The 13,226-nt window shown below is 38.5% G+C and overlaps 1 protein-coding gene across 5 annotated transcripts in view; it reads left to right on the plus strand.

Annotated features, from left to right (window-relative positions):
* Positions 1-13,226, plus strand: part of ZNG1A (Zn regulated GTPase metalloprotein activator 1A) — an 87,410-nt gene that overhangs the window by 43,249 nt on the left and 30,935 nt on the right. For 3 of the 5 annotated variants that reach the window (XM_089692588.1, XM_089692591.1, XM_089692592.1), the window contains 4 exons: positions 2,671-2,730; positions 5,901-5,938; positions 9,897-9,943; positions 10,226-10,315. In XM_089692588.1, coding sequence (XP_089548714.1) covers positions 2,671-2,730; positions 5,901-5,938; positions 9,897-9,943; positions 10,226-10,315 — 235 coding nt within the window. The remainder of the gene's footprint in view (positions 1-2,670; positions 2,731-5,900; positions 5,939-9,896; positions 9,944-10,225; positions 10,316-13,226) is intronic. The other 2 variants (XM_089692589.1, XM_089692593.1) reach the window with 1 other exon arrangement.

A 13,226-nucleotide genomic window follows, 5' to 3' on the forward strand; every position in this document is an offset into this window, starting at 1 on the left:
CATTTCATTTTGAGTGTGTACTATAAACAATTTACCAGTCAGAAGAGAAAACTGCATATGCTTCAGATGATTTTCTGCGGTTAATGCCCAGCGCTAACTATAAGTGTTGTGTTTGTTTTTTGTTTTGTTTTTTTGTTTTTTTTAAATGTATTTGCTAGAGAGAGTAAGATTTAGCGCATATGTCAAGTTTTAAATGCTGTTTTGTCCCTGTTTCAAATTTCCTTTCACTTCCCACTTGGTGCTACACCTATCACATAGGAATTGATAAGAAATATTGCAAATGGGGACACAAAGTATAAAAATGTAGACCTGTTCTAACCCTTCCAAACCACAAAAACAATGTGGCTGGAGTAGAACTTTAAAGAGCAGACATCTTACAACTGTTGGAGAACAGTTAGTTTTTTTTGTGGTTTTTTTTTTTCATTTTATTGCTGCTAATCTCCTGCGACCACTCTGCCGTACATGCTTTTGCTACAGTGTAGACTGCACCTCTGCTCTAGACTGAATTTTTGATAGTAACAACTATGAACCATGCCTACGCAATGTGTATATGTACATAGTTGTTTTTAGTCTGCATTGTGGGTGCAAGTAACTGGGTAAAAATGCAGTTGCACACTTTGTAGAAGAATGTTGTCCATCACAAGGTACTTTTTAATGAAAGCTGCAAAGTAAAAATATTGAGAAAAAACTACAGCATTAAAGCTACATTAACATGTGGTCATAGCATATTTGAGATTTTAGTGATTGGGTTTAAATGTACTTTTAATTGTACTTTTAGTGGTGTTTTTCTTAAAAGTGAGCAGCAGGTAGTCACTTTGTCACACGGAAACAATTTATATTGACACTTCAGTTATTTCGCATTCATCAACCTGACACACATGGCTTCCTAGCCAAATAATTGTCATGCTAAAGTAATCTTCTTTAAAGGATAAGACATTGATTCAGCCCCTGTTACCTGCAAACCCCATCTAAGCCAAATTGGAAAACGATTAAGCTTTTTGGGAAAGAAATCAATTTGTATCAAGAAGCCATCAGATCCTGTGGCCTTTCCTATACTGTGCATGGTTAAGCACCTTGAGCTGCTGGCAAGTATTACAATGTTGACATAAAGTGATGCTCCGAGAACCAAATCAGATCATGTCAGTAGACAGCTCCTGATGCCTCAGTGAGCCTTGTTACCACTGTTGCTCATCTGTTTGGACAGCTCTGCCATGCACATGTCTGTGATGCTTTTCAGAAAGTGTAATAGATCTCTGTGCTGTCATTGTTTCTTTCTATGTGATGCTGCTGTAAAGTGACATGCTAATGCAGGTTATTTAAAAACATAAGGCCCGCTTTTATTATTTACAGGAATCTGGAAGAGACAGCTGTCAATCAGAGCTTGGAAATGAAAGCTTTATTAAATTGTGCCTAAGGCTCAGATGTTTTGTATCAGGTTATCTGTTTTCGTAATGTAAAATGCTGTGTTTTGAATACAGCAATTCTTGATTTCAGTGGAACTATGACAGAAGTGTTTGTTGGGCTAACAAAAACATTATTAAAAGTAAACCATGTATATTAAGTTTAAAAGTTTTGTTTTGTTGCTGAGTAGCACTTTTTTATATTTTGTTAGAAAATAATTTTGCCAATCCACTTTTTTACAGGCATTCAACTTTGCTTTAAAATTATGTTTGGCTTTCTAAGAAAAAAGTCCAGCACTGCCTCTGTGCTCTGAGACAATGTTATACCAATAGTAAAGATATTGTGAATTATGCTAGCAGAGAGAGAGGGGGAAATAGTTTCCCTCCTCTGACACATTTAGATTTGTTGTTCGCACAGTTGTAGAGAATATAATTCACAGAGCATACAATTTGTGTAATTCTCCACCTGCTGGCTTCAAGTGGTAAATATGAAATTCTACTGAAATATTACTTTATTTAAAAAATATATATGTTTTTAGTACTTTAGTGCTAAAACACTTCGAATTCACTTTTAAATGGAACAATGTGATGCGTATTTTCACACTAATGTCTGGTGATTTTCAAAACTGAGGTCTACGAAGCTTTTTTTCATTGATGACAATCAATATAATGTGAGTGACTTGCTATCTACAATATATTAGCAGTAGGAGTCCAACTTAAAGGGAACAGATAAAAGAGAATTAAAGCTTCTTCTGTAACCTTAATAGATGGTTGTTTAGGGAAATGCTGCTTATTTGGGTCCTCTTATTTAAAGATTCCTTGCTTGTATTTGGTGTAGGTATAATTGACAGCTTGCAGAGATTGGAATCAGTGGCACAGCTAATTGGGGAACCCCTGCTGGGGTTCTCACATCTAATTTCAGAGCAGGTGCATTTGCAAGTGTAAATGCTCCCTTAATGACTTCACACCAGAACAGATTGGGCTGTTTAGTGAAACATCCACTGGAATGTTAAATTGTTTTATTCTATGTCATAGACATCTGAATTTGAGGTTGGTTTGTGTCAAATTCGGTTTTATGTGAATAGTATTCTATAAGTATCTGGATAGACCTGTAGATTTTAAGTTTCCAGTTTACATTTTAAAGAACTGTAGTCATGATATTCAGCATATTACATTGTGAATTGCAGATTTTTCTGACCCTTGCTGCTAAGAAGCACACATTGAAATGCAGAGGTTTATAATGCTTTAACATTTTCTGGTTTATTTTAAGGTGCTGTGGCCTCTATGTTTTGGGTTGATGCTGAACTGGGAAGTGATATATACCTGGATGGTAAGCACAGATTGGAAATGGTGTATGAATTCATGTAAATTGAATATACTGTACTGTGAAGGGCTAGATTGCTTTATTGAAACTCTCTATATCAGTTGCTAATGGTTCACTAGTAAACATCATGAGAGATGTTTTTAGGCTGCTCTTGCTCAGTTTCTTTAAATTATAGCTAGTTAGCTGTTTCATCATACTGATGCATTGGCTTTAATACGTACTGAGTTGCTGACTGGGAACTAGGGAGATACGGAATTCTGAATTTCCTTGATTTTGAAGGCTAAGTTCACCTTTTTAGGAAAAAAATAAATGGCCGTATTTTTTGCAGTTCAAAAAATTTGCATTTATTATTTTTCCCTAGATTGCACCAACGATTAATGGATTGAGAGTGCAGTGTCAGGCTCTTGCATTCCCTCTCTCCAACTTTCTGCCCATACCTCCCTACGGGCTTTCAGAGATAGAGTGAACAGACTAAATATGGATGTAACATTTTCTAAAGGGTGAGCTTATTCATTAATTTGGTGCTTACTTTTTTCAGTTCTTTGATATAGATGCTAGCAGAGCATTGACATTTTGTAGAAGGTCAACAATGACAGGCTAAATTCCTAACAAGATTCATGTACTTTAGCCACTTCCCCTACCTAGGGTGCACCCATACATCCTCAGGAACAGCTGTGCAGCCATGATCTTGGTATCAAAATTCGCAGCCAGCGATGGACTTTCATTCAAAAGAAGTCTGAGCAGCTCTACAGCCACCTGATCTTTTTCTGGATGCGATAGAGCCCCTCTCCTGCTGCTGCCTGCCACAATTACTGGGCTCTCCAGTTCCACCGGGACCGCTACATTTGGTCGGACCAGCTGCAGACAGAGGACAGGAGCGAACATCCGTTATTCCTCTTCTTGAGTGAGCAATGAAACTGGAAGCCATGTGTATTACGTCAATTCCAGTTTCAATTTTTTGTTTACTGGCCTTTTCTGGCCAGACAGGCAGCCAGTCAAATTGATCTCTATTTGATCGGCTGTGTTGGAAGCCAGAGGAGAAATCAGGAGCCTAATAGACCCCAGATCTCCCAATAAAGAGTACCTCTCTCTGCCCATGCTATCAAAAGGGATGTTGTTCATCCTTTGTGATAGCAATAAAGTTGAATTAAAAAATATATATATAAGAAATTAAAATTGTTGTGAACCTTAGAGTAATAATTCTAGCCCCAGAGCTCACGTTTAACTGTAAACTGGTAAGCTGTAAAAGCTTTTAAAATGTCATTTATGGAGATTTATAGGTAACATAGTTTGTTGCCTTTTCATGGGTGTGAAATATTTTAATACTTGACATACTTGGTATCTATGTATGGGGTGCAGCATCATCTTTTATATTTAAAAAAAAAAAAAAATTGAGTATTTATATTGTGCTTGTGTGCACTAAAGTGCATTGAAATGTATTTATTTCTGGAAATTTGCATTTTGATAAATGGCTACACTTACTATTGTGCAGCTTAAAAATTGCAACAACCACTTTTATTCTCCAGGGCCTCTGCTTTCGGGAAATGTATAATGTTTGGGTGTTCTAAGTAATGTAAGGTTTTGGAAAAAATCATGAGTTGTAAAAAAATGCCAGAATTAGCCTGGGCTGGAAGGAATTAGGGTAAAAGCTAATATAAGTCGAAACAAACTGCATACTCCCATGTTATGCACAAAAAAGTTTACAAAACATTTTGGGACAGAAGGAAGAGTATTATAGGACAGTCCAGGGAGAAAGTGTGAGTGTCTCATCACTCTACACCAGTCTTTCTCTGCCTTTTTACTTGAGAAGAACCCCATTCTTTGATGGTCACTGCGAAAAAAGAAAATCTGGTCATTGGGAAAAGAACCCCTTATTACTTTGGTGGTCATTGGGAGAAAAACACCGCATTAGGTTAGCCATACACATGTAGATTTTTCTCATTCAGCCCAGGTATGGATATTTTTACATAATTACATTGGTACAGCTTGGATCAATTTAACTATGCAGATACTATACACGTGGGATCCTGCTAGAACACGGGTGTCAAACTGGCGGCCCTCCAGCTGTTGCCAAACTACAAGTCCCATGAGGCATTGCAAGATTGACCGTTACAAGCATGACCCCCAAGGGCAGAGGCATGATGTGACTTGTAGTTTCACAATAGCTGGAGGGCTGCCAGTTTGACACCCCTGCTCTAGAAGCTGGAAAGCACTGCAGTAGGCACCCCTACTACAGTGATCTCCACTAGCTTCCAGGTTCCATGCTGAATGGCTACCCTGCTTCATTGTGAACACAGGAGGTCAGCTGCTATGCAATGACACCATTTGTAGAATATTTTGTATTTTCTCATGAATCCAGTGCGTTCTCTGCTTAGACAAGGTGGAGAGTGTGATGTTGCCACCCAGCCTCTCCACCTCAAACAACCAGAGAATGCTTTGCATTCACTTAGAAAATGCAAAGCAATCTCTGAATTGCGACCTTTCTGAGTGGTGAACCCCCTGTGTTCAGAATGCAGCCGAGCAGCTGTTCGTCATGGGACCTGGAAGGTAGTGGAGATCACTGCATTAACTGAGCCTAATAGTGATTTCCAGCTTCTAGAGGAATCCCACAGGTATGGTATATGCATAGTTACATTAGTCCGAGCTGGAGCAATATAATTATGTAAACATGGCAGTACCTGGAATTCTTGTTTAAAGCATGCTTTCCTTGATGAACCACAGGCCTAATATTGGTATTTCTGGAATGTGTCATAGGAGTGACCTAACCTAGTACTAGTAGGCACCCTATTATGAGTTATATTTGCCTGCAAGCATTGTCTTACATCTCTGTACTTGTGTTTTGTATTTCAAAGTCATTTCTGTTATGCTTTACATGCTGACTAGAACCACCAAACACTTTTGTGTGAGGCCCAGTAGGGTGAAGCAGGTACTGTTCAGTATTGCATTAGCAAAGACTGGGTCATGCTTAAAACCCATTAAGTGGGCATTCATACTCCAGTCAAAACTGAAAATTAAATGTTGAGAAGCATACAGGGAGTATTTTCTTTGTGGGCCTCCAATGGAAAAATGGTATTTATGTAGAAGACCTTCCTTTTTATAATGCTTATTTGCTGTTTAAGCTACATAATTTTCTTGCTAATATAGGGTTTTGTTTCTTCTGTCTGTGCTATTTGTAGGCATTGTATCAGTAATTGATGCCAAGTATGCATTGCAGGTATGTTGCATGAGGTGTTTCCTGTAGTAGCTGATTTTATACTGTACTCAAATCTTGAAAATCCCAGGAAGGTGCATACTCAAAATTAAGTGTGTGTTTTTCATCTTAAACTAAAAGTAGATCCTTTTCCAGATCAGCATGGACGTGGATGTTTCTCCATTTTGAGTTAAAACAGATATTGTTTGTTTTTCCACTGGCCATCCAGGTTTATTGAACTCCTTGCTTGAGGTGACTAGCCTTATTGAGCACCTTACCAAAGTTCTTATTTATGCTTTTTGAAAAATAATAATGTACTATTTAACTAGTTCCAGACTTTGGGCGTGCTAAACATGCCCCAAAAAAACTTCATCACTGTACACAGGACATGTGTAGCACATCCAGTCTCTCTGCCCTGCTGCTGGGACCCCCTCTCCCAGTACACAGACCTTCTCGGCTCTGATTAGTCAATCAGGATTGCTGTGTACTCAGCACAGCTCTCTGCAGCTGTCAAAAATCAGTCTGACTCAGTGTTTATCAATAAGGCCACTTTCACACAGGAGGTCCGATCAGGTCCGCCTGTCAGTTTTTCAGGCAGACCTGATCGGATGGTCCATTCACCCCTATGGACGGGTGGGTGAAAATTAACTTGTGTACATCCAGGTCCAATCTGGTTCGCTAAAACAAAAAACTGGAAGGGGATCTGTCCCCTTCTTTTTAAATGGATCGGATCAGAGGGTAGTTGGGTGTAAATGGACAGCAGAGTTCGTTTACAACCGACTTCCCTTAGAGCAGAGTAGGCTCTGTCCCTGCCTGCTCCATATAAACTGAGCAGACACGGATGTGCCATCCACCTGCTCTGCTTCGATCAACAGGGGATCTGTTGATGGATCCCTTGCTGATCAGAATGGAGTCCACCTGGTCTGAAAGGGGCCTAACAACCCTTAGAGATGTAATCGAAAGATACAAAGTAACATAATGTTACTTTTCTATCATTCTGTTCATTCATCTGCAGATCAAAGGAATGAACTTCATTCTGCAGTTGATGTCATTTAAATCAATCTGACAAGTAAAAAAAATAAAAAAGTTCCTCTTTTTAATCCCTTAGTTAACCCTTGGTTTACTCCAATCAGCCCTAATTATCTCCCTTTTTCTCCTTTTCCCTTCAACTATTTTCCTCTGTGTTTTTTTGCTATTTAAGAATATGTAAAACAAGCATTTCATATTCCTATGTGCCTGCTGTACTATGTACTTGTATGAAAAAGTATCCTGTTCTCTTTGTATTACCTCCTTTGTGTGAAATCCCTGATGTTCCTGCCAGTCCCTTTGCTTTCCTATTAAAAACTGACCACCCTAAGCAGGAGAACACACTGCCTTTTATTTATATTTTAAAATGAATGGGTTGTTTTACAAGGTGAGGGTTTACAATCACTTTAACCATTAAAATGCACAATTTTTATTTGCAGTAAGACTGTATATTTTTAAATTAACTGCTAAAAAAAAGTGTGGTTTTGTTTAGGTTTGTTTCATTTTCTTGTCTAAGGATATAAAAAATAAAATCATTGTTCCAAGACAATATCATAAACTTTTTTTTATTGCTGTCTGTCTCCGTTGGGGAGTCACTTCTCAATTTCTTGTGGTAATGGGACAGGATGTGAGGGGAATTTCCCCATTGGGGACAGGGACTATGAATTTAAACTTCTGCAAGATGAACCAAACACGCTACCTACATTAAAAGTAGTATTCGGTTTTAAAAAAAAAATTCATGGAACATTATCTTTATTAAAAATGTACCGTAATTCAAAACCCTTTGCTTAAAAGAAATGTATTTTTTCTTAATTACCCTCTGCATTTTTGTCTCTTTTCCCATATTTCCTCATGCCTCCTTCATTTAGATCTTAACTGTTTTTAAATACATTTTCTTTGTCATTTCTATTACATGGAAAACAAAATGATTTTTATGGCTGTTTGGTAAATAATGACATACTGAAAAACAATATAAATGGCAAATAAGTTTCAAAAGTTGAACATCTTTGTCGGCTGCTAAAATCTTTCAGATTCCATAATGATCCATCAGCACCAAATTGAAATCCTGTCATCATAGTAGTTGTCTTGAAAGCCTTTCTGTGATAGACAGAAGTAACTTTTCACTTCCCTGCAGTAGATTTGCTTGCTTGTTCAATTCCCTCGCCTGCAAGCCTTGACCTCAATAGCTGAATATTGCTGGGTTTGTTTCTGGCTAATACAACAGTGACAGTAGAACAAAAGGCAGCAATTTAAAGAGTGTCATGCTTCACAGACTTGGATCAGCATAGGTCGCTGAAAGCAATGCTGCTCTGTGACCACACTGCTAAATTGAAACTGAAGTGGTAATTGATATCAGGGCCCATCACGCTAATGGGATTGTCACCCAGAAATCAGATTTTTTATTTTTGTGGAAGAATAATTGGACAGAATGACATGACCGTTGTCTTCTCATTTGTCTTGAAATATCTGTTCTTAACATACTGTATACATATACATTTTTTTTTTTTTTTTTACTTCATTGAATTTTTACGTAACCATTCACACAGAGCAGCTTTGTAGCAGCGGATAAAATAAATAACATAAGAATCTTGGATAGTGCTATTAAAATAACTTTTTGAAATTTTGACCATACTTTGCTGTTTGATGTAGTCAGCTTGTAGTGTTTTTTTTGTTTTGTTTTTTAAAGATACTTATAGTATTTGTTTTTAAAAAGTAAAGTAATTGTGTAAAGTGGTATTGTAGTTTAACTTTAAAAAAAAAACACAACTATTGTACGTAATTACTTTTTTCAAAGTTACTTAAAAGAGAAGTATGGATGAATCTTACCTGTGCGCTTCTGTGACCCAGAATCAGCGGACAGCTGGCTAAAGTCCACTGTTGGCTGCTGTCACAGATCTGCTCCATGCTCTGGAAATATCCCGACAAACCTGTCGGGATCCACCCAGATGCCAAACAAACAGCTGGCTCAGCCTTTCAGTGCACTACTGAGAGGCTGAACCATCTTCTGCCATCCCTTCCCTTGCCTGGTGCTTCAGTGTGCGATGGAGGGGTAGAGCGAAAAGTAGAGACTGACAGTCACCACTCTCATCTGAGAACTGAGTGATCAGCGGTCATATGATCACTTAGTTCTTGGTGTTATAGCCAGTAGGGGACAGCTGCAGCATTAGATCAATGCTGCAGCAGGGAGGTCAGTATAGCTGTTTTTTCCACACTTCACATTTTTAAAGAATTTTTTTTGTTTTTCAATAAAATGACAGCTTAACTTAAGGGGTCCTTTCAGCAAGCTGAAGGTTTATGCATTTTGTATATCTTTATATTCCTGCACTCCCTGCATGTTATGAATGATGACTGAGTTTTTGAATGAGCACTTGAGGGCATAATTGAATGCTGTCCACTCCAATGCTCTATGCCGCCAGAAATGAGTCACAGCCCTTATTGTAAATGTGCTTGTATTGCAGAGGAAGAGAGGGATGTGTCTAACCAGTTCTGTTATCAAATTCTGATTACTGATTGCACTGGGTCTACGTCTTGTACATAGTGGTCTGCAAACTCCTCACAACTGCCATTACAGGAAAGTTCTCGATAATGCCATTGTTTAGTGAGAGTGATTACCGAAGGGAACTCTGTATGATCTCTTCCCAGTTGCCTTAGTTGTAATGATTATGCACACTTTTTCATATTTATACATGTCAGTGGAACATATGCCAGCTTACTTGGATTTCAAACGTTCCTAGAAATACAAAATGTATTTTATGGTGATAGTAAGGCCAGCGCTGCAAAAGCAGGAGAATCCTCTATTCTGTCTATGGAGTTGAAGCAGAGTTGAATCCAATTTTTCTGAGACCTTTAACAATCAAAATAGCGTTACACTTTCAACTGTTATTTTCTTTGTTGGAACTTTAAACCTATGTAATCTGATAGTTTTGATGGTCATTAGGGTTTTTGTTTTGTTTAGCATCTAACAGAGGAAAAACCCGAGGACCTTATTAATGAAGCTGCCAGGTAAAGTGTTGTTTATTGTTACATATTGTCCTTCTTGTGCATTCTGTTGTTGGCTGCATGTTTCCATAGAATGGTATGATATATTTAAGATGACATTTTTTTCTGCTTGTTGCTGTCTTGTTTGAGACTGGTGTGATAACTTTTTAAAACCTGGCAATATATTCAATATGAAAAAAGACATTTTCAGTATAACAGGGTAATGTCTTGTGTGAAATGTGTCCAAATATTGCATGTCTGCTACATTTGTGCCCACTGCTGCTTAATAAAACCATTTTCATCCAGCAGACAGGTAGCACTAGCTGATGTGATACTCATCAACAAAATTGATTTAGTCTCTGTTGAAGACCTGGATGCAGTACATTCAGTTGTCAGGTAAATGTATTCGCTTTGTACTCGTTGCTTTTTTCAAGTGTTCCCTGTGTTTCCACATATTAAACTGCCAGAGCATATGAAATGCAGGCACTTAAGGATACCTACAGGTAGGTTCAGTAAGCACACTGAGATTTCTGAAAGCTGCAGTTCATTTTGGTTCAGGTGCTGAAGTCATGATTGGGCTTGCTCCATCATGCCCAAAAGTGATGGATGAATAATGAGGAGGTGAAAGAAGGTAAGCCAGAACTTGACTTCAGACACTGTGACCAGTATATGGGTAATTGAACTGTCTTGGTTTCAGAGCTTGTGGGGTGATGTTTAGGCTATCTGTAAATTTAAAGTCTACAGTTGTGACCAAAATTATTCAACCCCCACTGAAATTGAGTGTTTTGGCCAGTTTGACATTGCTTTTGATCATTCAGTCATCTTGCTTACATTTACATTAAAGAGGCACTTGTAGGTCAGACAAATATAACATAACAGTTATAATGAAATAACCACAAATGTCTTTTCTGTGCTCACAGCATTATCAGTTTTATTCAACCCCCAAGTGACATTCAATCTTAGTACTTAGTACAGCATCCTTTTACAGTTATAACAGCTTTTAAACGTGAAGCATAGCTTGACACAAGTGTCTTGCAGCGATCTACGGGTATCTTCGCCCATTCTTCATGGGCAAAGGCCTCCAGTTCAGTCACATTCTTAGGCTTGCGCACTGCAACTGCTTTCTTTAAGTCCCACCAGAGGTTCTCAATCGGATTTAAGTCTGGTGACTGCGATGGCCACTCCAAAATGTTCCAGCCTTTCCTCTGCAACCATGCTCTAGTGGACTTGGAGGTATGCTTGGGATCATTGTCCTGTTGAAAGGTCCAACGTCTCCCAAGCCTCAGGTGTGTGACGGACTGCATCACGTTTCCATCCAATATCTCCTGGTACTGAAGAGAATTCATGGTACCTTGCACACGCTGAAGCTTCCCTGTACCTGCAGAAGCAAAACAGCCCCAAAGCATGATTGACCCTCCACCATGCTTCACAGTAGGCAAGGTGTTCTTTTCATCATAGGCCTTGTTCTTCCTCCTCCAAACATAGCGTTGATCCATGGGCCCAAACAGTTCTAATTTTGTTTCATCAGTCCACAGAACACTATCCCACAACTTTTGTGGTTTGTCCACATGGCTTTTGGCATACTGCAGTCGACTCTTCTTATTCTTTGGAGACAGCAAGGGGGTACGCCTGGGAGTTCTGGCACGGAGGCCTTCATTACGCAGTGTGCGTCTTATTGTCTGGGCTGAAACTTCTGTACCCACATCTGACAAATCTTTTCTCAGTTCCTCAGCAGTCACACGGGGACTTCTCTCCACTCTACGCTTCAGGTAGCGCACAGCAGTCGAAGTCAGCATCTTCTTTCTGCCACGACCAGGTAGCGTTTCAACAGTGCCCTTTGCCTTGAATTTGCGAATGATGCTTCCTAAGGTGTCTCTTGGTATGTTTAACATCTTTGCAATCTTCTTATAGCCATTGCCCTTCCTGTGAAGAGAAATCACCTCTTCTCTTGTCTTCCTGGACCATTCTCTTGCCTTCACCATGTTTGTAACCACACCAGTAAATGTCTAGAAGGAGCTGAGTATCACAGTCATTTTAAAGCTGCCTAATTGGTGCTTATTATGCTTGATTGCTGCTCGGTGACATCCACAGGTGTTTTCAATACCTGATGGAAAGCACCTGTATGAACCTCTGTTCTTCAGAGTGGTAGTCTTTAAGGGGTTGAATAATTGTGGCAATGAAGAAACCACATAAGAACCATTTACTACTGTATTACATAAACAATTGATGTCATTTTAGTTGCATTTGGGTAGTTACAACGTCCTTGTAGGATTTGATTCTGAATACAATTCCAAATGTACACTATAGTCCCTAAACCCCTTTACAGCATTGGGGGTTGAATAATTTTGGTCACAACTGTATAGGCATAGAAAATTCAGTTTGTAAGTGATAGAAAACTGGCTAAAAGACTGTATTCAGACAGTACTGTTTTTAATTATTTCTGTTCTGAATGGTCTAAGGTTATTAATGGTATACGCCAAGGTTCAGTATTGGAAACCCTACTTTTTAACACTTTTTAACATATTTATAAATTATATTGGGCTCCAGTCACTAAAGCAGATCACATTTAAGTATCACATGTGATCCTAAAATTGTCAACATTGGAAATGCCACAAAAATGCCGTTTTGTGGTATTTCCTGCAAAACGCTTGGTAAATACTGCATAGAAAAGGGGTTAAAGTCAATTCACAGAAGGAAATAATTAAAAGCATGCGATAATTAAGTAGTGGTCCCGGCATGCGGTATTTAAGAAATGTAAAAAAGCCAATTTTGAGTAGTCCTTGCCTTTTTGGATCGGTTCTCTCAACAGTAATGCATAAAAAACCTGTATATGGAAATCATTGGAGTTGATTTACTTAAAGTATGAGTTATATATACGCACATATATACATACCCTTCTTCCATCAATAAAAAAGACAACATTGTAGAAGAAGGGTAAACAATTGTTGTCGAAGATAAATACCTGCACATTTTGGAAAAATACTGCATGTGGTATTCTAGAAGGAGATTTTTTTAGTGAATACCAAAAAATTGTTTGAAAACTGTGAAGCGGTATTTTACCATATTTCTTAAAGCGGTAGGTACTGCTTCGTGAATAGAGCCCATTGAGTTTGGGGTCAAAAGTGCCATTTCATTGTTTTCAGATGACACCAAGCTATCCAGTGGAATGTCCATACAGGATGTCTCCAACTTACAAGCCAACCTCAATGCACTATTTATTAGGACAACTATGTGGCAAATGAGATTTATTGTTGAGAAATATAAAGTTATGCACTTGGGGGCTAAAAATATGCACGCACTATACATT

Source organism: Staurois parvus, unplaced genomic scaffold (genome assembly GCF_062004578.1).
Source record: "Staurois parvus isolate SC_StPar_1 unplaced genomic scaffold, SC_StPar_1.0 ptg000596l, whole genome shotgun sequence".
Taxonomy (NCBI): Eukaryota; Metazoa; Chordata; class Amphibia; order Anura; family Ranidae; genus Staurois; species Staurois parvus.